At 38.3% G+C, this 26,894-nt stretch overlaps 1 protein-coding gene across 2 annotated transcripts; it reads right to left on the minus strand.

Moving 5' to 3' along the window:
- Positions 1-142: 142 nt before the first annotated feature.
- AZI2 (5-azacytidine induced 2) lies at positions 143-26,894 on the minus strand. Of its 2 annotated transcripts, XM_055803367.1 has the most exons (8): positions 26,646-26,894; positions 16,570-16,799; positions 14,109-14,234; positions 13,666-13,765; positions 11,801-11,949; positions 8,736-8,797; positions 5,314-5,429; positions 143-2,533 (listed from the first exon to the last, which is right to left on the minus strand). In XM_055803367.1, exons 2-8 carry the CDS (start codon positions 16,792-16,794, stop codon positions 2,145-2,147), a joined length of 1,167 nt encoding a protein of 388 aa, XP_055659342.1. In that variant the 5' UTR covers positions 16,795-16,799; positions 26,646-26,894; the 3' UTR covers positions 143-2,144. The 2 variants fall into 2 exon arrangements, with proteins under 2 accessions (XP_055659342.1, XP_055659343.1); XM_055803368.1 differs by lacking the exon at positions 14,109-14,234.

Here is a 26,894-nt window from a genome sequence, read left to right on the forward strand (position 1 = left end):
TGGGGTTTTTTTCTTCCTGAATGGAAGAGGACGAAATTAAGTTTAATTGTTTGCATTTGGAATGACATTTATACACAACCAAGACATTAAAACTGACTCAAACATTTTGCGCCAGATACAGAAAGGAGATTTGTAAGGGAAACCCATTTCAAACAAAAATAAATTTATTTAAAATCTTACACAGTAGAATTCCTTCATTGCACAAATCGAAGTATTAATCGTGTTGATGTCTGTTGGATAATACATTACTTAATAAAAACCTTCTGTAATGTTGAGGTGGGGAGCCCCAAAAAGCAAGCTACATTAGAAGTAGACACGATATAGTTTATGCAGCCAGATGAGAAATGTTTTCTGCTGCTTCGTTATTACACAGGTAGTTGGTTCTGTCAGCTAAAGCCTAGTGAGCTGGATTTGTTTTATGCATATTGGGTTTTGTTCTATTACCTTCCAAGAGATTGTACTCCCCTGAGTCAGCTGTGTTCATTGGTCAGAATAAATTCCAGCATCTGATACCATTTCCATTAATCACAGACAAGCCAGTATACGTGAGCAAGATAATAGAAAGATAAAAACAATATCTAGTGAATGGGAAACATTATTTATGGATGCTGTTCACTAATACAGTAGAAGGTATCTGGAAGGCATTTTTTCGACGTTGATAAGACAAACAGAGAGGAGAAGAAGATGGCCATCAGAGGAAATACTGACTCCACAGGGAAGGAGGTTTCTGGGACCACACAGGTCATGTAGCACCTTGGTAACACTTTTACAGCCCATCATTACTGTGGCTGTGCTACAGCCACAGCTTCCCCCCCTCTTTGCAAGCAATTTCAAGATAATGTCAAAGCTGTTTAGTAACAAATTAACTTTTATTACACAGATCTTAAGGTGCACCTGTGAAGTTGAATACTTCACCAACCCACCTGTAAATAACTTTAGTATTATGTATGTTCCCATCCATTACAAGTTAGGAATCATGGATCTAAAATACAAAGCATTTTTCTCCAACGTATTGAGCAGTCAAGGCATTTCACTTAACCCGGTTGTATTAAGCCTGATATGAAGCAGAGCAGTTAAAAAAAAAAAAAGCATAAATGTATTTATCTAAAACCAGTTCTTGAGAAGAAAAAAAAAAGCAGACACCCTTAATCTATAAAGCAGGTAGTTGTAATTCAAATAACTCTAGTTCTCAGTGGCATACTAAAGACACCACGAAAATCCTTCTTATGTGTATCAGCAACACTCCAACACCTAGTTTGATTAAATTAAGGCTTTGTTTCTTTTAATACAAGATAAGTTAGTAGCCTTCACCACCACACAAATAAAAAGTCAGGGTTTTGGTGCTGTGCAGAGGAGGCACAATAAGGAAGGCTAACTGCACGATGAACAGGGAGACTGCGGCGGGCACCACTGTGCACACAATTAAGTCTGTTTCCTACAGCATGATCTGAGGGGAAACAGGCTGATCACCCAGGGCTCACAGCGTTCAGCAGCATTACTTACGATCCTTTACAATTCACAATGAAGCCCAAAATGCCACAATCTAAACAGTGATTCTTGCTGCTATCTAATATAAATCCAGATTTTGACAAAAAAACCCCAATATCTCACCTTTCTTTGTTAAAAATCACATAAAAATGCATTTCTAAACCAGAGGAATCAGAAGGTTAATTGAAAGGAGGAAGGGAGAAATAATCCAGTTCTTCATTTTATGTCTTACTCTGAAAGAAACCACTGTCAAAAAAATAAGCTCAGAGCTGGTACAAGTTTTAACACAGGATACCAAGTATTTTTTTGATAACTTACAAATAACGAACAAATAAAGAACTCTATTATTCTGTGTAATTCCAAGAACTCACTTTTCAGAGCAGTCTTTTGCAAATCTATGCCATCTGCAGTACAAGACTATCTGGGCCCCATGCTGTATTTCTTTATATTTACATTATACCAGCGCAGCTTTAACTTCAAGGAGCTCACTCCTGATTTACAGCAGAGGAAGACTAGGCTTTCTGTTTCAGAACTAGAATTAAAAATAAAGAACGAACATTTCAGGCAGTTTGTTTCCCCCCTCTTTAACAGTTCAATCGTTAAGGTGCCTGTTCAGAGCCATTCTAAAGATGCCTCGGTTCATTCCAAGAATTGTTTTAACTCTTGTGCAGACAGTTTTGATTACACTGATCCAGGTAATCTGCTGGACAGTTTAACAAAGCTGTTTTATTTTTAATTTCCCAAAACACATTCTCGTTAGGCTTTGGAGGACTTGGGAATACCCAGGAATTATCTTCCAGAAAGCTCTTTCCGTAAGAATGGTGTTCCTGAAATGGTTTGCCGTCAACTGGAATGGGTCTCTCATCTGTCCATGCTTGCAGAGTCATCCTTTCAGATGGGGTTTTTACATCTCTTGGTGGAGGGGGAGACACAGCATTGCACAGTACTTTATCATTTTGTGAGAGTTTTTTATAGACTACCCCAGATGTCAAATTCAGCTTTGAAATGTTCAAGTCAACACATTGTACGGGTGCAGTAGAGGCAGCTGAAGAAAGAAGATAAAAAGATTTTAAAATGACATTACCTAATGCATTTTTCATATACTCCAAATGTATATGGCAGTATAGTAGGGATGTTAACGTAAAACAGTAGTATTTTCAAGCTACAAATATTCAGACTGTATTCAGTAGCTCAGAAGTTACAAACTGAACATACTAACCTCGGTCTGATTCTGCAAGATGAACCAGAGATCCTGAGATCGCAATGTCAAAATACACCCAACACCAAGGAAACCTCCCAGCTCCCCCTCGAACACAGATAAACTGATGATTCTCTTTGACAAGACTGGAACGAATGCTGAAAGAGGATTCCTGTGCACTTGGAGAAATCGATCAGATTCAGAACACTGCTTACACAGAGCATGCCTCTTCCTACTCTACTGATTCTGCTAATGAGTTGTGTTCTCAAGCTGCCAAGAACCTGCATCCTCACTGTCCAGGAAGCAGCAAGAGGGAAACACACGGTGTTCACAGGTTCTCTGTGCTCCACTATTGTCTGACTTCTGGAGAGATTGCAACGTTCAGCCATCTGAAATTCCAGGGGAATTTTAAACCGTGCTAGGAAGAGGGTGATTTTGAAATAGGACAGCATCTACCTGAAATGAAAGAGCTGCGCCTTCAACGCACATCTGAACAGATGGCCACATACAACCAGGTAATTCTTTTTTAGTGATGATTTACATAGATGTAATGGGAGTAGATTAATAATTCCTGCAGTTAAGGAAGCTCTTATCTTACAGGTGGTTTTCTAGAACAGCTACGAATCTTGAGTACGAACTGTGATTAGTAACTTCAGTTCTTAAGGGACTGGAAGAGAAGCCAGTATATCGGTCAAAGAATACAACTTCTGTTTGTCACAGTAAATGAAGGGCAGTGCCCGATCCACAAGTGTCAGCCAAAAGCACTTTCCAACGGCACAGGCATCAGATCTGAAAGACGTGCTAAGGCACTGGATTTGGCCTCTTTGTGCTGGGAGGTATAAAAAGTAATCCGAGGCCTACAGGCCTCTTATAATTTCAAGAAAAACAGAATCCACTGAAAATGGATTGAAAATAATAAAAAAAGATAAAAAAGAAAAGCAGACATTTGTTGAAAATGTTTCCATACATAAATGACAGCTAAGTAGAATCTGCATGTTAATCGATATCATTATGACATTATTAACATCACACAGAGCAACAAATACACTCTGTTCTCCAGACTTAAAGCACCTCTTACAGTGGCAACTAGTTTGCACATGATAAAATACTGCAAGTACAGAAAACTGAAGGTTCAAGTCAATTCTACCCGTATTTTGCATAAGCAAAGATTTCTCTGTAAATATAAGCACAGATATATCTGCATTGCATTCATAAGCGTGGCTGACAAGCAAGGTAAACTGAAAAAACAAATAGTTTTCATTTTTGCTGAACCTGTCCACTCTTACGTACTTCTGAAAAATTACTGAAAAAAGCCTACAGAGTAAAAGGCAGAAATCCATCTTGTGGATGTACAACTGCATTAGCAACTGCAGAAAAATCAGACTGTTCACCAAGCAGGGGAAGAGAAAAGTCAGTACTTGCGTAGTGGCAAAACTGACAGCTCTAACTTAAAAATAAGGACAGAAAGACACTACATGATCACTTCAAACCCTGACAGACTTAAGGATTAAAAATTCATTCAAGCTCCCAGTTTCTCTGCTGAAGTTATTTAACAAATGTGTCTTAGAACTGTAGGAACAGGGACTCACCTGGTGACAATCTGACCAATCTACAAAATGTGTTGATAGTTTATCAGCCAAGTACCAGAGAGCCACTGTGGGCCACAAAGGCAGTGACTGACCTGGAGGTGAATCCTATCATTACCTCACCGAGCCAATCAAAGCCATTTAGAAACAAAAGGTCTTGATCTTGTAACAGACAGAGACAGCAGAGACTGCCACCAACATATTGTAACCAAATTCACTGTCTTTCACCAGCATCTTCTGTATTCTGAACACAGTAAATACCACAACTGAAGTGAGCAACAAAGGAAATAAACACTGCAATAAACAGACTGACGGTCTGGCCTGCCAGAGCAAGAACACGCCCTCCTTAAGCATTTGGTTTGAAAGAAACGTATGTATGAAATACAAGAGCTGTGTGATGAACTGCTCACATAGATTATACATACTTTATGGGGAGATTCTTTCCTCCCTTGACTATTTGCGGTGTAGCAGCCGAAATAAGGCAGTTCTGCAGCCCCAGCATTGTGACATTCAGGAAATGTCATCCTGCATAGCATTTTGCTAGAAAAGACAACTTTTCTGAATGCCAACATAGAGAAATACGCAACCATAAGGGAATTTCATTCTATTAAAGTCTGACTTTAAAATGTTGCCAAGTTAATACTTTATATATTCTATACAGGGGGAAAAAAAGACTGTGTTTGCAAAAAGATCACCCCCCCCCCCCCAATATGAAGTAGTTGTGGTAAAAGGTCAAATACGAGTAAACTTAACACCTCAGCCTTGTGCACATAAGCAACACTTGACTGAGAAAAAAGCCACAAGGGGAACAGAATACAGTACTGAAGAAAAAACACATCAGCAACACCTTTATGTGTGAAGTTGACCAGTATGAGACAGAAGCAAAAGCAGAAAATGGGTAGGCTGGAACCATAATATAGTCCATCTTATCAACTTCAATTGATGAGATTCTGATAAGATATGATAGCTAGTGTCTTTTTAAGATGGTACAGCTTGAATCAACAGTTTGCAGTAACAGACCTTACAGACACACTGACTTGCCTTTCTTGGTCGCTGTTGGGTTTGTTTTCAGTTTTTGCAGAATCCCAGCTTGCAAGTCAGTCACTAGATGCAAGTTAGACATTTCTCTCTTCAGTTCCCAATATGCTTGCTGCACACTTTCAAAACAAAGATTTTTTAAAAGTTAAAAAATTGCCACCTCTAAAGCACCCTCATGCCTACTAACATGCTCATCAAGCGTTGTTAACGAATTGCTTTTGCCCGACATACACTGCAGATTTTGCTAGAGCTCCATACTTCAAAATGAATTGAGCAGTACTGATAATCACCCTGATCTGACAGACCTTTGTATACTTTGACTCTTGCATATTACAATATATAATGTATTATGTATTAACATACTAGATGATAGTAATAACTTCAAGTTCCCCAAATGGAAAGACGTATGAAGCATATTCTCCAATTCCATTATTTGAAACTGTCTTCCTATAAAACTAGTAATCTCAAAAGAACACTTCTTAAAAAAAAAAATTACACTAGGCTACAAACAAGGGGAAGTTTTAATTTTGAATGGCTTCTGATAAATGACCACGCACACCATGTCCTATGATCCTCTGAATATTTAAAACTATGATCAATTAACATTACATCAAATCAGTATTTGGGTCTTTACACCATTTACCTGGCTACAATGAATTCACACAAGATACCCGAGATCCAAAATGAGCACCCGCACACAGACCAAACTAAAATATAAAACATCCTGTTTCACATTCAAGTAATCTAATTTATGTTAATACACTGCCTCATCAGACAGTGTAAAAACAGCGACCCAATTCATTCTCTGATAAGACAGCATAATACGAGGAACATATTTAGCAACAGCAGCACTGTTCCAATGTTGAAGTTTCTCCGCTGGTAAGAAAATCAAGAACAAAAAACAAAATCAGAGAAGTCAGCATCACCATATGTTTCTTGGTAAAATTTTGAGCAAAGGCTCACTGAACACCATATTTATGTAATTAATAACTAATGTTCTAAGACATAAGGATGCAGTTACTTCAACTTAAACTTGAGATCAATGATTTAATGTTTTTTAATGCTTAGCATTTTACCAAAACACATTTATTGAGGACTAGTATCATGGACAAGAGTTTTCAGAATTTCTTCCTCACTATATTCACCCAAGATATTTATTTGAAAACGGTTCAGTACCTCAAACTACTGTCCAGATGACTAAGAACTATTAAGCTATATAACAACTGTATTTTCAAACATGCATATATACAGATTTCTATCCCTCTACAACAGCAATATAGGATCACTCAATCCTGCATGAAATTTATCAGACACATGTCAAAAGCACTCTGAGAAACAGCTATTAATCTGTTCTGCAAGTTAACACTAAAAAGAGTTCCCTTAAAACAGAGACATTAAACTTTCTTCTATGCACAGAGGTTATTTCCCCAGAATACAAACATCCACATTCAAAAACTCAGTTACAGAACAGAAGCTGATGGTTTAATAGGTAATGTATTAGGTATCAGCAATTCAGATAGGTAACAAGTTAAAATTTTCACAACTCATATTTCATTAAGTTCAGCTAAAACCTCCAGCCTTTTTACTGCAAAATCTGTTTGGCTCTTTGAACTTTTAAAGAGATGACGATTTTAAAATTAAGTTGAGGTGGCAATCACACTTAATTTATTCATGTGGTTTTGTCTCAAACAGAACTGTCCAATACTCAATACAGAAGTGGTAAATATAAGAACAGTGTAGTGTCTGCCACCAACCATAAGGAAAGCGCTTAGATAAATTTTGTAACGTGCTTTTAAAAACATCTTGCAAGGGGATGCAGGTACCAGAATTCCACTGAAATCACACACAACATTTTAATTGGTTTTGTGGACACTGACCTAGACTCCCATTGCACAGCCTAATTTTCAAGGAATTTGCAATTGAAAACCAAGGATTCCACATGCTTTAAGTTTATCCTAAACTGCCTTCTAACACATAACAAACTTCGGATATGACAGCCTATCTAAACCTACAGCAAAGCAGGCTTGCAAAACAAGGATTTAAAGTCAGATTTGCACGCTGCTAACAAATGTGAAATAATTACTTTCCAAAAAGTTAACTAACTGCAAATGCCTCCATCTCCCATGAACAGCAGGACTGCGTGCTGCAACAAATGTTTTGCATAGGAGGTTTTTCAAGTGTTTTTCCACAGAATTTTGGATGGGCTTGTATCTTTGGCACACATTACACGTTCGTTATTTATGTCATATTAGAATGAATGCTATACTGTGCATATGCTAATTCAGATGGTTGCCACCTAAACGTCACTTTGTGGAATAAATCTCCTCTGCAAGATCACCGATAACTACTATACCTTAGGATAACACCTTTTTTCAGGCGTGAAAGACAGAGTATGAAACTCCAGTAGAAACCACAAGAAAACCTGTTAGCTAGCTAGCTGTCCAGTCAAGGTGAAAGGTGAAAGTGTAATCTGCACATAGCACATACAATATTATCATAATTACACCGCAGACTATATGAAAAACTCTGCACTGTTCTCTTTCAGTGACCGATTTCCCTTTCCCTCTCTTCCGTACCCAAGGAAGCAACAAGGTATTACACTAAGTGTCATTACGAAGGACCACTCTTCCCTCTTGTGGAAAATCGCGTAAGTACATGAACAGGCATAACTGGGTATAAGAGACACAGTTAGTATTTAATTTCTGCAAGATAGAACATTTGGGAATTTTCAGACATTCATGAAGTGTTATCTTGCGTAAAGAATTAAAGGACATACATATTTTCTAACATGGCACACACACTCAAGACAGGATAATGGAGTTCATATCATAGGCACAATTATCTGAATGGCTGCAAAATGCAACAAAACGCTTTCTGATATTTTAGCATTTTTCTGGAAAATTGCTATTTCTTTTTAAATAGGTCACACAATGGCTCCTCAATATTTTAAAAAAATCTTTTTAAATGTCTTCTAGTATAAGTATTATTGCACTGCACTAAATAAGAATGTATGTCCCAACAATAAGCAAGAGATCTGAAGCCGTCACCTATGCAAACACTGAAACCTCCCCATACACAAAATGACAATATTCTGTAGCTAAGATGAGACTTGGAAATTTATCTACCACCTCCTCAAGTCCAATAATTATTAAATAGCTGATTTTTTAAATCCAAGATAATTTAACTTTCATGTTCTGTACAACAATGTGAAGGTGTAAATGTTTTCGTATCATCATCATCCTGAACTACCAACACGAAGAAAAAAACCCTACAATGATCTTGCTCAATTAGTATACCTAGACTTGCAATTAGATTATATAATTTGAAATAACACATCTGAACAAGCTACAAAAATGTTTACTTGTTCAAATAACTGTCCCTCATTAAACTAAAAGCAAAACATGAAAGCCATTTGATTTTCATACCTCTGGACGTCTTGCTTTTGAAGGAGGTCTCCATTCAATGGGTTTTCTTCTTCAGCCTGGTCCTGCATAACACAGCAAAGGGAAGAAAGAGGTGGAATTAACATATGATTTCAGATTTTCCTTCTAAAAATACTGCAGTGAAACTTTAAGTTCACCAATACTGAAACTCAGAAGTAAAGTAGTCTTCATTTGTGTTGGCTGCCATGGTTTTCAAAACAGACAAGACTTTGACTAAGAATTTCCACTTAATGCTTAAATGACCTGCTTATATGAAAGCAGTGCTCAGCCACCACCATACTTTTTTTTTTGTAACAAATCTCAAAGTTTGTGATTCTCTGAAAAGCAAAAATTAAGATGGACTTTTGACTTCCATTAAAAAAACCAACAAAAAAATCAGTCTTCTCTTGTTCTTGCCCTGCCTCAGTATATAAAAACCTTTAAATGCAAGGAAACTGTTTCAGTATAGATTTACTTCCACGAGTTACTTTTATGATAGAACATAATTTATCTCGAGTGTGAAAGACCACTTTAAAATTATGCATACAAGCAGCTTCACTGAAGCTAACAGGACTGGGCTCACTTTATTAGTCATGTTTCTATTAGACCCTCACCTGTGAGCCGTTCCCATTCATTACCCTTCTCTTCATGTTCCTTTCCTACTACTGTTCCCTCCAGCCAAAGCTGTTATGAACTTGACACCGGTCACTTGGCTTGATGATAGCCTATAAACATTCACCAAGCAACTTGTCCATATAACGCACACACTGCATCAATTAAAATGCAAACCCCAAATAAGAATATCCAAAAATAGAAAGTATACCTGCCTAAGGTAGAAAACATCTGAAAATGGTGATGTAATTAAAACCAATAATAACGAAAATACCAGCTGTGTTTGAAACAGTACCGACTTGTCATTTCCCTGTATTTTACCTCACAATTTTTCCCCCTCCTGAAGACTTTCCCACTACCACCCATCAGAGATTAAATTTCATAGTTAAAAGAAAAAAAAACACAAAGCTGTGCTATATTACCCTACGTTTGAAAAATCTGTACCTTTTAATTTCCTACATTAAGCAGTTACCAGGAGCAAAAAGAAATTATATTTGGGAAAAAAAAAAAAGAAAAAAAGCTTTTCCTTATTTGTTCTTAGCAACAAAAGTTGCTGGCATAAGAAATATTAGATATGATGCTTTAGTGCTTACAACTGCTATTTTAGTCTGTTCTTTCTAGCAACATTCACTCTCACAGTATAATCTGCAACCTTCAGTTATTTATATAGCTGTTACTCTAAGCTATAGGTTACCTGAAGACACCAGAGCTGCATACAAGTTATAGTATGCCTTCAGAATTTACAAGTTACTAAAAACACCTGAAAGAATTCCAGTGAAAGCAACGACCAACAGTGGCAGAAGTTCACAGAACACCTCACATACCTTCCAGGTAACGTGCTTTATCCCCATCTAGTGGAAAAACCACAGACCAAACCCGAAACACAACAGGAGATGCGACCAAGCCTGCCCGTGTAAGCTAGCGGTGAGGCATGACAGCCCCAGACCTGCACAGACACATCCAGTGCGAGACCCCAGTGCCCCAACCATACATGCTTTGAGGGCAGCAGAGAAGGACTTCAGGGTAGCACCAGTCTGGTCCCTGAATGCCCAGGAGAGGTTGGGGTGCATCTTATCTTAAAGGAATCTGGTTCCTATACTCTAGACTGCTCTGTAATGCAAGGCACAGTAGGCAGTGGCGATTAGGAGATTTGCTTCAAAAATACATTTCTGTAGTAGTGTCAGTGTGCCGAAGAAACATTTCCGAATTAAACCAAATCCTGTTTGCAGGCAGGATGATGGCTATAGATGATGGATTCTATCTGCAAATCTTACATACCCTGAATATTGACTCACTCAAAATTATGTGAATCAAGATTACAGAATCGTAATTATAATTTTAAATGACCACAAGGAACCTAAAATAGTCTTCAAACAATCACATTTAAATCTTTTTAAGTTTACTGTGTAACTTCAACATGACTGCAGAGTCCTAGAGACTGTCACTGTACCTTTCCTCAAGCAATAAGCATTCATTAGACTTTTTTTTTTTAAACTTATTGCATTGTATTACTGTTAAGCTATCTTAATCTTTTTGAAATCCTAGCATTTACATTACACAGCGAGTCCATCAAACATATTTGTCCCAGAAATGGCAGGAAAGGGCAACAAAAGAGGTACTTTCCTGACAAGCTTCATGCTACTATCCTAAAGAAAAGTGCTAAAGACTCCTTAAAGTTCCATGACATCTTTTAACATAAGCATTCTATTGTTGTTTAAGAAAAAAGAATGCCCCCACCTTCCTCTTAGCTTTTATATCCCAGCAGAGGTCATATGGTATGGAATATCCCATTGGTCACTTTGGATCAGCTGTCCTGGCTATGTCCCCTCCCAAGATCCTGCCCACCCCCAGCCTACTTGGGCTTGGGGGGGAGGCTGGAGAGACAGCCTTGACACTGGGTGAGCAGTGCTCGGCACTAGTCGAAACACTGGTGCGTTGTCACCACCTTCCTAGGTGCCGATGGGAGCGCAGCACTATGAGGGCTGCTGTGCAGCTCAGCCGGACCCAATACACCAGGTTTTGCCCAAACTTTCTAGGCAGTCCAGTCCAAGTCTAACATAGAACGCTGATGTCGATGGCTACTTAGAAGAAATCATCAAGCTTTATTTTCTGTTGTTACATGGGCAATGGCTGGGAAATCTCACCTATGTAGAACCACAACCCAGAAGGATCACTGAGTTCAACACCCTGCTCCTCCCAGGACTACCGAAAACTAAACTTTATAACTAAGAGCATTGTCCAGACGCTCCTTGAACTGACAGGCTTGATGATGTGACCACCTCTCTGGGGAGCATGTTACAACAGTCTGTGAGAACATTTAAGGTTAATTTTGCTAACATGTTAATCTTTCAGGCAATTGTATACTTTTAATCTTTGTTTACCTGTTATTTTCCTTGAACATGGAATTTAAAATAATCCATTCATACAAAAAATTCCTTAAAGATTAAGGTACCTACCTTCTGCTTGGATTTTTGCAACTCCTTTCTGAGACTGTTACACTCTTGCTTGAGCTTTTCCAGATCCTGTTCCAGACTATGCACTTTCAGGTCACTGCTCAGCTTCTGCATTTCCCAGGTGGACTGAGTACAATTCAGATTTTTCATCACTGCAAAGATGACAAGCAAGACAATCAGATTTCAGTTTCAGTTCAGGGAATGTTACTCGGTATGTAAGGTTTCACCTCAGCCAGCCCATACCCTACAAAAATGTTATCCTGTACACTCTGAAGAAACTGCAGTCTATGACAACAGGGAAATAGTAGTACTGGTAAAGTTGGCAGAAAAGCGGTCTACCTTCTGAACTTTAATTAGACAGCCTTACTTTCCAGGAATGCACTGGAGATTTTACATAAAGAAAAAGGAATTAACAGCATTAAAAGGTACTAGAAATACAAAACCAAAATAATGGCAAACATGCATGATATACACATCAACTTGCATAATTCTTACATGCTTTGAAAACAAAAGCCTTTTCCCCTCAGACTTGCATCTTCATATTAAACCACAAGTTTAATATGAAGACATTCCAAACAACAACCAAAGCCTCAATCAAAAACAAAAGAGCAAACCCTAGAAGTTACGTAAGTTTTCTTGTTAGACAGAAGCATTTCACATGGTCACTAGGAAGAAGCAACCTAAGACGATCCTAGCATCAAATCAGTAGTACGGCACTAGTCAGACAGCAAGACAAGAAAGAACATGACAGGAAGAAAACCCCCAAGTCCTCAACTGCATGGTACTCTACACTCATTTCCCGATTTGACAACTTAAACAAGATTAAGCTACACTAATTTTTCTTAGACAAGGTACTCAGACCCCACTTAGGAGTAAAACTGATTACAAAAGGCTTGAAGTCACCACGCTTTCAGAGCTTTCCTTATAAACTCTGCATTTCTTACCTCCTTAAAACATGAGTTCCTCCACAATGGTAATGGTACTACTACTACTACCTACTACATGTGGTTTGTTCTTTTCGGTTTAAAACCTTGTGCAGCTGAAGCAGTGCATTACATGCTTGAGGTCCTCTTGGAAAGCAATCCAATTCAAGCACAGCAATGCTTACGAGCCCCTGTCAAATGACTGCATTTGTATAGAACCTGAAGTCCAATCTATATCTCTAAGTTTACACAAATGGCATTTTCTTTTAACTATATTAATAAAGATTACTTTTTTCTTCCATAGCGTTTTATTTTATGTACCTATCATCTACACAGCACTCTTTACAATAGCAGTAACGGGGGTTTTGGAGTTGCCAGGGTACACTGTTTTGCTTCTTCTTCCTCTTTCCACCAGGCTCTCTACTACCAACATCTTTCTACTTTTCCTTATCTCCCAGCCCTTCAAGTAACTGTTGTCGATTGCAGCTATTGCTATACAACATCTTCTTGTACGTGTCATATCCCAACAGTGAGGCAACACAATACACTGGATCATCTGCAGGTACCAGAAGAAGTGGTATCGACCAGATAGTGTTTGATATTTGAACAACTATGCCCCTGTCTGACTCCGGGAAAAAGGTGGTGGGGTCTAGAGATGTACATGATTAGCCTATAAGCTGTCAGGTTGTGCACGTTTCTCAAATTACTAAATAATCTACAGTGGAAGAGCACAACAGCCTTAGATCTCTACCATGGAGTTCCTTGTCTATGACAATCTAACACGCACATTCACAAGAATGAGCACATATACAAGCTCTAAGTACCTCACTGCAGTATATGCCTCTCTTGCCTAGCCACTCTATAGGGTTACGCCTCTTCACGCCCTGAGAACATAACCACAAAGATCAGTCGACATACATTAAGATGAAGTAACCAAATGCATACCTTGTTGAGTTTCCACTTCAGTTCTTAGTTGTAACAGCTCTACTTCTTGGGACTGCAACTGTTCATTCAAGGTTTTCAAAGATTCTGCACTTTCTTTCATCTATTTTCAGGTTTGAGGGGAACAACAAAAAACCCAAAACCCCAAAATCATTTGAGAAGCTTTTTTCTATCATACCTGACAATTCAACTTTTTTAAACAAAAAACCCCAAACTCAAGAAAAATAGTGCTATGATTTTTCTATTTAGCATTAGCCTACTGCAGTAATAAAATTGAGATACTTAAAATTGTTATTTCTAAATAAAGTACTGCTGTACTTAAAAAAACAAAAGGAGTAATAAACACCACTGATCTTCAGCAAATAAAATTAATTCTACAGTAAACATTTACTAACTATGCAGTACTTCTATAACATGCATTTAAGTCATTACTTAAAAAGGCATACAATTTTATCCAGTTTGTTTTTCAGATTATCTCGGTCAATGCAGGCCTCTCGATAGGCTTGGTATGCCTTATTTACTTGTTCACGTCCAACTGAACTGCATTCCTCTTCCAGTCGAGAGCCCAGCAGCTAAAAGTTTAACAAACATGGGAAATAAGTTTTGTATGTTATACTGAGAACTGCAAAATTTTAAAGTGCAATAGTATGGCCTGCAACATTAAACGAACAGCATTTTTTTAGCTTACAAAATAAATCAGATTCATAAAAAATTTTGGTCTGTATCAATGCAAGTGCCAAAAAAGCTGTCTACAAATTCTGCAATCTCTAACCATACTTAATGCCCTCTAGTTTACTGCTATGAGTATTTAAAAAACATCCACAAGTCATGATTACTCACACTGACAATCCCTTATGTTTTTCCCAAGCTCTGATGATGTACAAACTACTTTTTGGAATCAGTTTTAAGCATATGAAGACACAACATAGAGAAAATTCAGAAGAAACCGAACAATTTTTGTAATGACTCATAATTTAAACAAAGATTTTTTTTCACTGTATTTATGTGAGAAAAGCCAAAAGCAGAATTATTTTACAAATAACTATTAACTTCCAGATCACCACTACCTCATTGCCTGCTCAGGTCAAAGACAAGCAAGGGGGAATAAGCACTATCAACTAGATCGTCAGAAAGAGAAGAACAGAGTTAAAATATATCCAGTATTTTTAGTAAGACAGCAAGAAGTCCTACATCAATTACATCTGCTCACACATAAAGTTCTTGTTTTGACTGAGTACCACATTATCCTTTTCACTGTTTATCCTGCATACTTGCTTTAAATTACTGAGGCATTTCAACAGATTCAGTGTACCTAATGTAGATACTTGTGACAGATTGTTTATATATTCTCATAAAAATTAAATAGTCACACAAAAAAAAATTACAGAAATCAAAGAGGTAACAGTTATACATCTCCCTTAAATCTCTCCTCTTTTAGGTGTTCGCTTGAGAAAAGGTATGGGAAAGCCAGCCGTAATGATAGGAAGCTTCTGCCCTTTGCTTTTTGTATTGACCACCAAAAGTATGTACACTACTCTTTTTAAGTTTTGTCCTTTACACTTTCCTCCTCCAAATAAAGCCATTCAGATAGAATATAAGCCTTACCAAACTTCCTGGAAGTTTCCGTACACTTTCAAATGGAAAACTCAAAAAGGAGTAACCCCCATGTATTTTTTATCATAGAGGTATACTAGCCATTAACAAAGACTGAAAGTCCCTTCCAGTATTTAATGGTCCAGGCCTTCCCAATGCCCCTCTCTCAAACATAGAAAACAAAGTATCATCTTCAAGACAATTAAGCCGAACCAAAAGAGAAAAGACAGAAGGGGTTGTCAAGGTCAAGTCCTGTTTATTATGATTTTAAGTAACCATGTAAAAGGTGTTACACTCGGCATGGTTCAGACATTGTCCAGTCTAGAGCTCTATTCCTATCCCCATCACTCCTCCCGGACCTTATATAAAGAAAGCGCTGAGAAAGTTTTGCCTTTTGACAGAAAGTCAATCCTGTCAAACTAGTCACCAAGAGTCCTGAATAAGTGTTTCAAAATTGTACTGTGACTCAAGCTTTTAATTTGAATGCCACAAAATACTACAGACTTCATAAGCTTTTAAGAGTCAGTAGGACATACTTAGTCCCAAGTCCTAATAAACGTCTTGGCTCTAACTCCAGGATCTATCTTTCCATCTTACATTAATTAAGAAAGCAATCAATCAAGACCCTCACTACTGAATGACGGATATACATTTAGAAATAGCATTCTTTACTAAGGGAGAAAAACCTGCACCATGATCAATTTTCAGCTTTAATGAGCTTCACTAGACTAAGGCCATGAGAAACTGCATATAAAACAAATTCCCAGATTCCTTTACAATTTAGAATGCCGGCATAAAAAAAAACAGCCAGCCAACACCTCTACATTAAACACTGCAACTCCGTATTTCGTGTTTGAGACTGCTGTTATCTAGACCTAGCTAGAACCAATTTTTCCCTTATCATTTTGCTATGCTGAGCCCAAGAGATTCTTTTGATAGACAGTTCCTGGATTCTGACAATTTATAGACTTGGCACCTCACTATTCAACAATACTATGCTTGCCTAAGTTAAGAAATACCACAAAGAGGAAGATGAAATACAGTAATGATTCAACACAACTACATATCTTTGCAGGGCACTACAGCATTGCATCACACACATCCCCAGTAAAAAATCAGAATTCCCGGTATTATGTAACCAGACTACCAGAGGAACAAACTGTGCTTCACTTAAATAAAACAATTTACCAAAACTTTTTAACTTGGAAATTATTTTAAGTAAATTTTAAAAACTTAACCATCTGTTCCGCTATCCAGCCAGGAGCAAAAAAAGTAGCTGCTACCAGAAGCTGGTAAGTCACCTTTTTTTCTTACCTTCTCTTCTAGAATTCTCACTCTTTTTTTTAAGAAGGAGTTCTCCTTCTCTGTCTCCTTTAGTCGTTTCTTGATATCTTCATATGCAGTGACAAGTGCGAAGTGTGAGGCAACAGATTCATCTCCACTGTAAGATGAAACAGGAATCTCCCCGTCTCTCTTATGACCGTTGTCTGCTTTTTCATGGTTCAAAATACAGATGTCATCCTCTACCAACTCCTCCATGACAGCTGTTAAAAAGGCAGATATGAGTGTAAAATTTCCACAAAGACAAATTCATCAAGAGTCTGAAGTCTGAAAACCTTCCAAAATGATACTGCAGGGTGTTTCTGTCTATGTATGACAAGAGCAAATATTAGGAAATATCTTAATCTTGCAGAAAAATCTTGAAATCCATTTCACGTTGAAAATACAGTGAAAGATGCTTCTTTTCTAGCCAGTGTAACTCGATAAAATTTTTTGAGCGCTTATCAGATTTATGAACCCCCAAATTAATTGTTATTAAGGCTCAACACCATCCTAAAATTTGGCTAGTACCAATTATTTAATTCCAAAAGAACACCATGTTAAGAGTTTTTGCAAGCCAGCACTGAGCTGTAAAAGAGATTATAGCTGCAAGAAACGGACTAACTACTGCGGTTCCTGAGCACAAGTGCCAAATTTCCTTCAATCTTAATTGCAAATATTTATACTTTTCCCAAATTTCAAAATAGCATCTTGAGGTACACTTGCTTTAGTCCTTGAAGAAGATGCATGAGTAGCTATTCTTCGCTTGGTCACAGTAGAAAACATCCTGCTGAACAGTTATAATAATTCTGGACTGCAAATACGGTAAGAATGAAAATGTACTCAATAACATGATCTGCCTCAAGGCGAATGGAAAAAACTGACAATAATCTCACTGTAAGAAAAGTATCGCCCTAAAATACTAGGTAAACACCTGAATGACAAATGCAAAGTAACCATTAGATTGAGTTTTTGTTACACCACCACACTGTTTAGGCACATCACAACATTCAGTAAGAAAATGGCACCTTTAAAAAACTCCCCATATTTTCTTGAACTCCAGGTCTTAAGGGGAAATCCCCAACAGCATTTTCCTTAATGTTACTAGTTATCAGGAAGAAGTTCAGGGTGTTTATTTCAAAATAAAGAACTGCCCCCCCCCCCCCCCCCCAACAGAAAACACAACCCAACAAAACAAAAAGACACAGCTCATTCTTATTTATTTATGATCAAGATTCCTTGCATTTATATGTAATACTAACAAATGCTATACAGTACCTGGTAACATCATTTCTTCCCCCCACCTTGAACAAACTACTGATGCTACTACCAAAACCAGGTTTTTATTTTTTCCCCTTGAACAAATCCTTCGGTTCCTGGTGATTAGCTATTGAACCAACAGAAATGCTGGAATGAAAGAAATGATCCTAATGAAGGCAGTTTGTATTACAGGAAAATGTTTTTTCAATGGAAAACTGCCCTGATCAAGCTGAACTTTGCAGGAAAGGCAGGCATCAGTAGGTGACAACCCCTGTGTATTTGGTATTTAAATTCAAACTAGACTTCCATTTGTTTAGTGATACTAAGACATAAAGGGATCTACTGCCCTGGAGCTTATCTGTGTGGTCAAATCTCCCTCACTGTGCTAGCAATGGAAAAGCTACATGGACTGCAGCATTATGAAGAGCTGTAGCACAGCTATAGCTGAACTATGGTGGTGTTATCACATTTGTCTCACTTTGCTCCAAGCCAGCACTAGACAACATGATAAAAAACTGTGACAGCTTGTTTATATTAAATAGACCACAATGGAGTTGCAAGTGAAAGAAGACAATAGAACAACAAACTAGAACTGAAGTCCTTCTAAGGGTTACCTCCAAAAGGCAAACAGATGCCTTGCGTACTGTTTGATGTATTCTAACAAAATAGGTAGGCTAAGCTTCCCTCACCTGTTGTTCCGACTCATACTTAAGTAGAAAGAGCCCTGCAAAATAGGTTTGATGCCTTTTCATTGTAAGAATATCACTGTGCGCACAAGGTGACCTTGACCAAAAGTACTACCTCATTCAAACTGCATTAACTGACTGAAGGAATCGCTCATTTTGTCTTCTAAAATGAGCATAGCATTCCAGCTTTTCCACCCCCATTTTACCGATGGCCCTGCAAGTCTTGTCACCCATCTTGTCAAATTCCAGGAGCTTGCCCTCTCATGGCAACACATCTCATTTTCTCTGAACACTAGACTCAAGTGTCATTAATGTGTCACAGCTCATTATTATCTCTTGAAGAAAGCAGCAGACTGTGCAACCTTGTACATAAAACACATCTTCATCTCCACACTTTCCTATAGCTCCTAAACTCGAGCATCATACATTCCCTACTTCTTGCACACATCAGTTCCACCAGGAGATGGCAATAAGGGAAAACAGGAGATAACATCAGAAGACAAGACGATATTTATTCTGTATTTTGCTACCTAAAACTTACTGCCTTTATGAGTTTCCAAAAAAGCAAGACATTCCAAGTAAGATTCAGCATACACAAACACTATTTTATAAATTCAGGTACACACATAAGCTGCACCTACTAAGAGGACTATTCACATTAATATTTTTTTATTAAAAGATCTCATTTAGTGTACAGGATTATTCAACTCTGGTCTTCCGATGCTGCTCTCTAAGCCAGCACTGGATGCTATTTAGAAGATAAGCATATAATTCCGCATAATTCAAAGGGGCCTGTAATACACATTTTCCTAAATTTCTACACACAAGGTAACCGTTTCAGAAAGACTGGATATACACATTTTAACTAATCTCAATGCATACTAAGTGCCGACAAACTGCCTCCAATACAAAATGCTACTTCTCCTGAGACAGGTGCTCAAAAAAGACAACCACCTCTCAGCTCACACCCTTAAAGAACAGATCTGATGATGTAATACTTTGGAGGGGAAGAGGCAACACACCTTACACAGCCTTGAATTAAGTAAAAATGGGATATTCAGAAGGAATTGTATGATTTTTAAACTGTTTTGCTTCAGTTATTAAAAATAATTAAAATTGTCATGAAACATGCTTCTCTGTACCAGAAGCTCAACAGCCTGTCAAGAAGGCAAAATCACCACAATATTCACATTGTAGATACTTCATTTTTATTTCATTACTATGGATATATTCATCTATTAACATAAAGTATTAATAATATCCACTCACCATATTACACTGCCACGACTGCAAAAAAGTGCAGTTGTTTCAGCTTTACAAGAAACTTGATTCAAATCACTATTGTCATCACGCCCAACAACATGCAAACAAAACCAAGACTTCAGACAAAGGTAACTTTTAAATAAATGGACAGATTTACATAAACTGAAATTTAAATGCCACTGAACACCAATTTACTCAGATTTTTAGAGCATCAGATGCAGTAATGTATAGTAATATTTACATTACTCTAAGTTTAGCATAAGATCATTTCAAAAAGCCATAGCGTAGATAGCCAGAAAACAAAAAGGTATTTTGAGATATCCCCCTACCTCTTAAAAGATGTTTGTCCTTTTGAAAAGGAGCACTACTCTTGAAACCAAAGTACCTTCTCTTTGCAAAATAAACAAGACACTATAATTTAAGAGATTTCATTATGCTCTTGTCAGTCAATCTGAAAAGGAAATTCTTTAAATATTTTTTTCTAAATAGCTCCCCGTTTTCTCCCATAATAGTTTTTCTACAAGATCACACAGTTGAATTTAAAAGAAACCTGCAAAAATATTAACGAATTTATAAAAGAGGAAAAAAATGCAGGAAAAAACGCATTTATGAAACCTCAGGTATGAGTTGATAAAAAATAATTTTAACAGTTAACTATTAGTAAACGTCAGTCTGTACTAATAAAATATTCCTTTTATTGCATATTTCAAAGTTTCAAATTTCAGTCTACAGAACTATATGATAGCCATTTCCTAAAGACAAACAGTGCTAAGACTTCTGTATTGGATAGGTGCATGACAACTCCAAACTAAGTTTTAATATATGCACTACTAAGTGCAGTATACATTAGATAAGCATGAGGAAAAATTCACATTAGAAAAATTAGAGCAGCATTGCTACATGTATCTAAATAAATCAACCCAACAAAAATAAAAAAAAAAAAAAGGGGGAACAAAAAAAACCCCGGGCAATTTATCTCTACGCTGCAAAAAACTCTCTGAAGTATTTCCAAAGGAAAAAAAAAAAAAAAAAAAAAAGCAATGTTATTGCTCCAGCACCTGCTAAGCCCGTATTAAAAGGCCAATAAAGGATATAAGCTCATACAAGAATAAAACCTGGCTGCTAAACAGCGTTAAGATCAGCAGTTCTATAAAGGTCATGGTGAAATACACAGTTCATCCAGCTCTTTGTTTTGTTGTCAGGAAAAAAAAAAAAAAAAAAAAAAAAAAAAAAAAGACACCAGAAAAAAAGAGAAAGTATGCTTGCAAATTCTTTCTCCGTCAGAAGCTCTCCCATGATATTAAAGCATTAGACAGAAACCCTTAGAAGGCAAAACCTTACAAAATTGGCCAATATCTGTAAGAAATCCCTGACTACTGCTGTAGCCTTTAATTTTACTCTTTAAGGACAGGAATCAATTTAGTCTCTCCGGTACTCTATTACATCATTTTAAAAATATGAACTGTAAGCAACAATCAAAGAATTGCTTCCTGACACAATGCATGCATTTAGATTATTCCACAAGTTATGACTCCTCAAAACTGGCATTCCCAGAAGGGCTTGCAGGACGGCTCACGGAGTCCAACCACAGACCTCTGCCCACGTTTTATTGTTTGCCTTCTCCAATTCAAAGCTACACTTGCATGCACTGCTGCAAATGCCTCAGAGCTGTTGCTCTGAGGCACCCGAATGAATTTTGGTCTCTCTGGAGTTGCAATCCATGAGATAATTGGTACTAGAGTAACCAATTGAAGTGAAAGATTTTCCACTAAAATATTTAGAGTAATACACAGACAAGTTAATGTTTATGAATACAATTTATGTCCATCTCTGCCTACTTAAAGCAAGTTTTACAATCCCGCTTACCATACATCCCATCCCAAGACAGGTCTCCCTAATACTTTTGCCTGTGACAAAGAACAAGTTACATTTATACTTTTTTTGAGGATGACCTGCATTTGAAACAGCCTATTTAAAAGAACTTTAATCTTTACTTCCAAAAATGAACATATTAAATGAATACCAGTATTAGTGTTTGTATTTAAGTATTTTTTTTTAAAAAAAAACCAACAAAACCAAACCCACAACATGAATACACTGTTGACAGGACGCAGTATTAAGTTCTAGCAGGGGTAATTATGTCCACTACTTATAAGCGTACGAGTTTGAAGCGATGGCACCACTTAAGTGTTGTTTCACATACTGTAGAAAACAAGGGTTTCCAGAACCTACTTCTGTTGTTCATTGATGGCTAATGCAGGATATAGAACAGCTCTGATTTAATGTATTAAATATCTTGAGAATAAGAATCCTTTCCCACTTCTTACTAATATTTGGCAGAAATATAGCTTTTCTCTTCATAGAGCTTTACAAATATTAGTCATTAACACCATGGGAGGTAGTTAAATACAAAACACATTTTACATGCAGGGAACACAGGATGCAGAGGCTTTAACAGCAGGCAGACCACTGCACAAACAGATTTCTGTAGTTTGAAATGCTAATCTTACTTTCTGATCAGGAGGCGAGACAGTAAAACCAGGATTAAATTAAATTTTTCCCAGTATCAAGCAAATTCCCATTTTGCCCCAGCCGTTGATTTAAAAGAGAATGGAACGGTTTTCAAAATATTTCCAAATGCAAGTAATTTCAGGATAGTATTTTCCTGATTTTTTTCAGGACTATTGAGTGTCTGAACCATTTCATTTTGTTTATTTTCCAGAATTGAGGGGTTTGACTTCATAATGGTAGTATGAAGCAGTCTCCAGCTGCTAGTAACAACAGTATGATTTTATACTAGTTTACCTTGCCTTACATAGAAGAGTGTATATATGCATGTAGACATAAAACCAAAACGTTAAATTCAAGAAATGCCTTTGGTCCACCAGAACCCTGAATGCATGTGTTGCTGCCTCTAATTTCAAAAAAGTTGTACTGCTTTTCTTTCTTTTTAAAGACATTTCAGCACAGCAATGAAAAATACAGAATCCTGCAGCCTGCATCAAAACCTCCGTGCAGTACATGGAGTATACAACACACGCTGTTAAAACAAGCAAGACTTCCAGACTCTTTATGCATCTATCCCTCAGAAACCTTAGGTTCGTTTTGATTTCAGCTGTGAACACTGTGTTCTACAGAGAGAGACATCACTTTTTACAGATACTTACTCCATTTTTAGGGGGGGGAAAAAAAAAAGTATCTGCATACATGCGTCTCAGTAGCTGCTAGTTTTGGCTACTGTTCATCCTTCAAAGTCCACAGCCCCAACGTACTTTCTAAAAGTCCAGTCGTACAAGGACACAGCCCTGCAGCCTCAGCATACTTGGTACTCTTGCAGAAACAGGTCAGCACATCAGCCAAATCAGACCTCCGCATCGCTTTCATTTCGCTGCCTCCAGAAAGTGGAAAGTTACTGACTCTAAACTCACAAACCAGATCACTGTAGTTCATCCATTGTGAACATCTGGGTAAGCTACAGGAGAGCCAAGCAGTGTCTCCTTAGGTACAACAGGCAGTTTTTTCAATCTGAAGTTTTTTAGAATAAATAACCTACTCTCACAAGAACTAGAGAAGTACTAAAAAGCCCATTTTATGACAACAGTGTTTAATAAATTTTACTTTCTCTGAACAGTTTCATACTCCAGTATCTTCATTGCTAATTTGCAAACCCTATACATCCTCAACATAACATACTCAGTCTGCCTTTCTGTGGATACTGCCACAACAACCAGTTTTCCTGACAACTATCAGAAAATGAGAGGGGGGTAAAAAAAAACCCCCAAGTTGGAGTCAATTAAATATTGTCCTCTCAGCATCATGTAATGCTGTTTATTAAACTATTAAATTTTATCTTGAAACTAATGAGAAGCAATACTGCCAAAGAAACACAAGTAGGAGCAAGATGGCTTTTGGCTGTTAAACCTTTCTAGTACCAAATCTAAGTATATTAAAAGGTTACTGAAAAACCTCATGCTAACACTGAATATTATTTTAATAGACACTTTTTTGGCGTTCATTTCTTCCCATTTCAAAATGTTTATAAATAAAAAAAGCTATGAGGGGTTGGTTTGGGTTTTTTAAAATCTTCTTTTGTAAAACAAACAGTAGGTCCTACCTCCCAGTCATAAGTTTCCTCCCAGTCAATTAAACTGTCAGATTAATTAACATTCAGTAAGTTCACAAGTGATAAGGTATTATGAAAGCCTTGTATAATTGCATTAACTTTTAATTCAATTGGAAACACACCCCACCTGTTACAACTATTAAAAGGCAAATTAAACTGAGTCACACTGATGGCCCTTGGTCATCCTGCAATTCACTAACGTAACATCTGGAGGTTTTCAAGACACAACTGGACAGGGTGCTAGATAATTTCATCTAGGCTCTTTCCCACAAAAGCCTAGACCAGCTGATCCTTCCCTGTCCTTTCCAACCTGGGCCATTCTACAATTCTGTATTCAAGTTTACACCTTATTATTGCAGACAAACCTGGTCATTTGAACCCAAGTTCCTGTTAGCAGTCTCTAAGTGAATGACTTTGCTCAAGTTACTTATGCTTCACTTCCCTTCTCAAACTTCATTTCTTCTCCCCAAATGTACTGTCAAATTTCAGTTGCATCTATGATTTTTATGCACTAAGGATACCACATAAAATATTATATAATCATGCAATTAATAGTTAATTAATGAAATTATAGTATAAACATAGCAAAAACATTAAGTCTGATTGCAAAGTTGATTGTGAATAAACTGCATACATACGAAATCCCTAAAAGTCCCTTTCAGCAGAACCCACCACTGACGTCTACCTGGCCAGTTACTAGCCCGACTCTACCATTTTAACCAACTAGATCTCATTGCCGCTGCAACTGTTTACTGAATATGGACAGTCTATCTAGACTTCCTCTGGTTAGGAAATGAATGTAAACATACATCAAAAGGTAAATCCACACTGCATTTTATCCCATTTACGTCTACCTTTTCGCTTATTTTCTTCAAATTCTATTCTAAAGAAGTCAGACACCAATAGCACGTGCAGTGACAGGTCTGCATTCTTTCCAGGGTAGTTTTCGCTTTCCTAAGGCATCGCACACTTAACATTTTCCAGTCATAACGCACAATCCCCAATTCAATGTACCTATTGATATCATAAGAACAAATGTTACTGGATTTGCAACTTCATGCTGAGCTTTTCCAACACTGTGGGAGGAAATTATCCAATTTCTCCACTCTGAGTATACTAAATACAGTTTACTTACGTATTTTACCTGGTAATTTTCACACTTTCCCCACCTTTTAACAGTCACATAGAAAACAGAGACCTACTGAAAACCAAATCAAAACATCTGCTCATATTTAGGCAATCTTAAAATTATCTCTAATTTATTACCCATTTTTGCTGCACAAAGATGTCACTTCACCCCCTTTGCTCTTTTCAAGGCCTTTTTATTATTTGATTTTAATTGCACAACATAACCTAGCTAGTATTCTGGCAGTGGTCACTTTATAGAGTTTTCCAAACTGTAAACTATAGCATACAAGGACAGAAAAAATAGCAAGTAGTCTGAGAAAAAATGTGGGGTTTGGGGGGCAGGAAGGGGCTACAATCCTCTTATCATCTGATCCAGAGTGCACTCAGCCAGCATTTTCTGCCTTCTGACTTTACTTAGAGCTGTTTGCTCAAAAATTGTGCTTAGAATTGGGGCAATAGTCTCCTGCTTAAGTTACAGTGCAATCATCTGAGAAACACTTCTATCACAAGTTCTTTTTGTTTTTTGGATAATTAGTATTTCATTAATGTAATAGTTAAATCTCAGATTTATTTTTGTTTCTACAATAAAAATTCCAGGATACATGTGCTAATGGGTAACTAGTATTATTAGCAGCAGTAGCATCTGATCATACACCAATATCCAGGAAGTTAAATGTTTCCCACAGTCCATAATAACACTCCTCAAAGAACTGTCTCCAAAGAGCACCTGACCTTTGGAGTCCAGAGTAGGCTTGACTGTTAAAACAATAATCCTCCTCTCTACTTTTTCCAGAGTTGGCTTCCAGCGTCCCGATTTTACTGCACACACAGAGTGTAAAACAGCAGGGAAATTAAGGGATCCCTCACCAAATGCAAAAGCTCCTGAAACCCCTCACTGCAACAGTTTACAGCCCAACCCACTCTCACTTGTAAGCTGATGGGGAACAGATTTATTTAAGGATATCGTGGTAATCCCCCCACTGGGTAAAATACCAGGATTCAAAGCTGTAATTTTGTAAAAGTTGAAAGCATCACCGGCATACAAGGCTATCTCAACACTCGTCTGCAGTCCCTTCTTCCAAACCCATGTGGCCTGCAACACACGTATTCCAGTCTGGTCCAGCATTCCATCGTGCTTCTGTTTCCACATCTCACACCCATAATCCTACCTCGTTCATGCCCTTCGCCAGATTCCCCTACACTAACGCACAAACTGCCGCTCTAAGATCTCACCCAGCTTTTCAGTTTAATTAGGCGCAGCTTTTTAACTAGTTTTATTGGCTACCCGAGACCCGCTCCCAGCTCATCAGCTGTACCTTTAAACTACGCTCCCCGGCCCCCACCGCCGCCTGCCAAGGCGAAGCGGGCAGGGCCGTGCGGCGGGACCCCCGCTGCCCCGGCGGGACCCCCGCCATCGCAGGGAAAGAAACCACAGACGGGCCAGCCCTGCCCGCGTCCCCAGAGGGAACCGCTCCTTCCCACCGGGCGGCGGGGCACGGAGCTGCCACCGGGCGGGAGGCTAGGCCGCGGGGCCGGAGCCGCCCACGGGCGGGTGCCACCCGCAGCCCCCTGCGCCCGCCCGGCGGCCCATTCCCGATGCCAGGACCAACCTCTGCGGGCCTTCCTCGGGCCAGGCGGGGCACTAACGAGAGGTCACCTCGACGGAGAGGCAGCGCCGGCCGTCACGGTCTCCGCTCGGGCCCCCTCGGGCTCCCATCGCCGCCACCTCGCCCGCCCGGCCGCGATATCGGCCTCCACCACCGCGGGGAACTCCCGGGGCGCCGTCCCTGCCCCGCGCCTTTCGAGGAAGTCAACACACGCCTCACGTGACGCGGGCCCGGCCCCGCTCCGCCTCCAGG

The sequence above is a fragment of the Falco peregrinus genome, chromosome 5 (assembly GCF_023634155.1).
Source record: "Falco peregrinus isolate bFalPer1 chromosome 5, bFalPer1.pri, whole genome shotgun sequence".
Classification (NCBI taxonomy): Eukaryota; Metazoa; Chordata; class Aves; order Falconiformes; family Falconidae; genus Falco; species Falco peregrinus.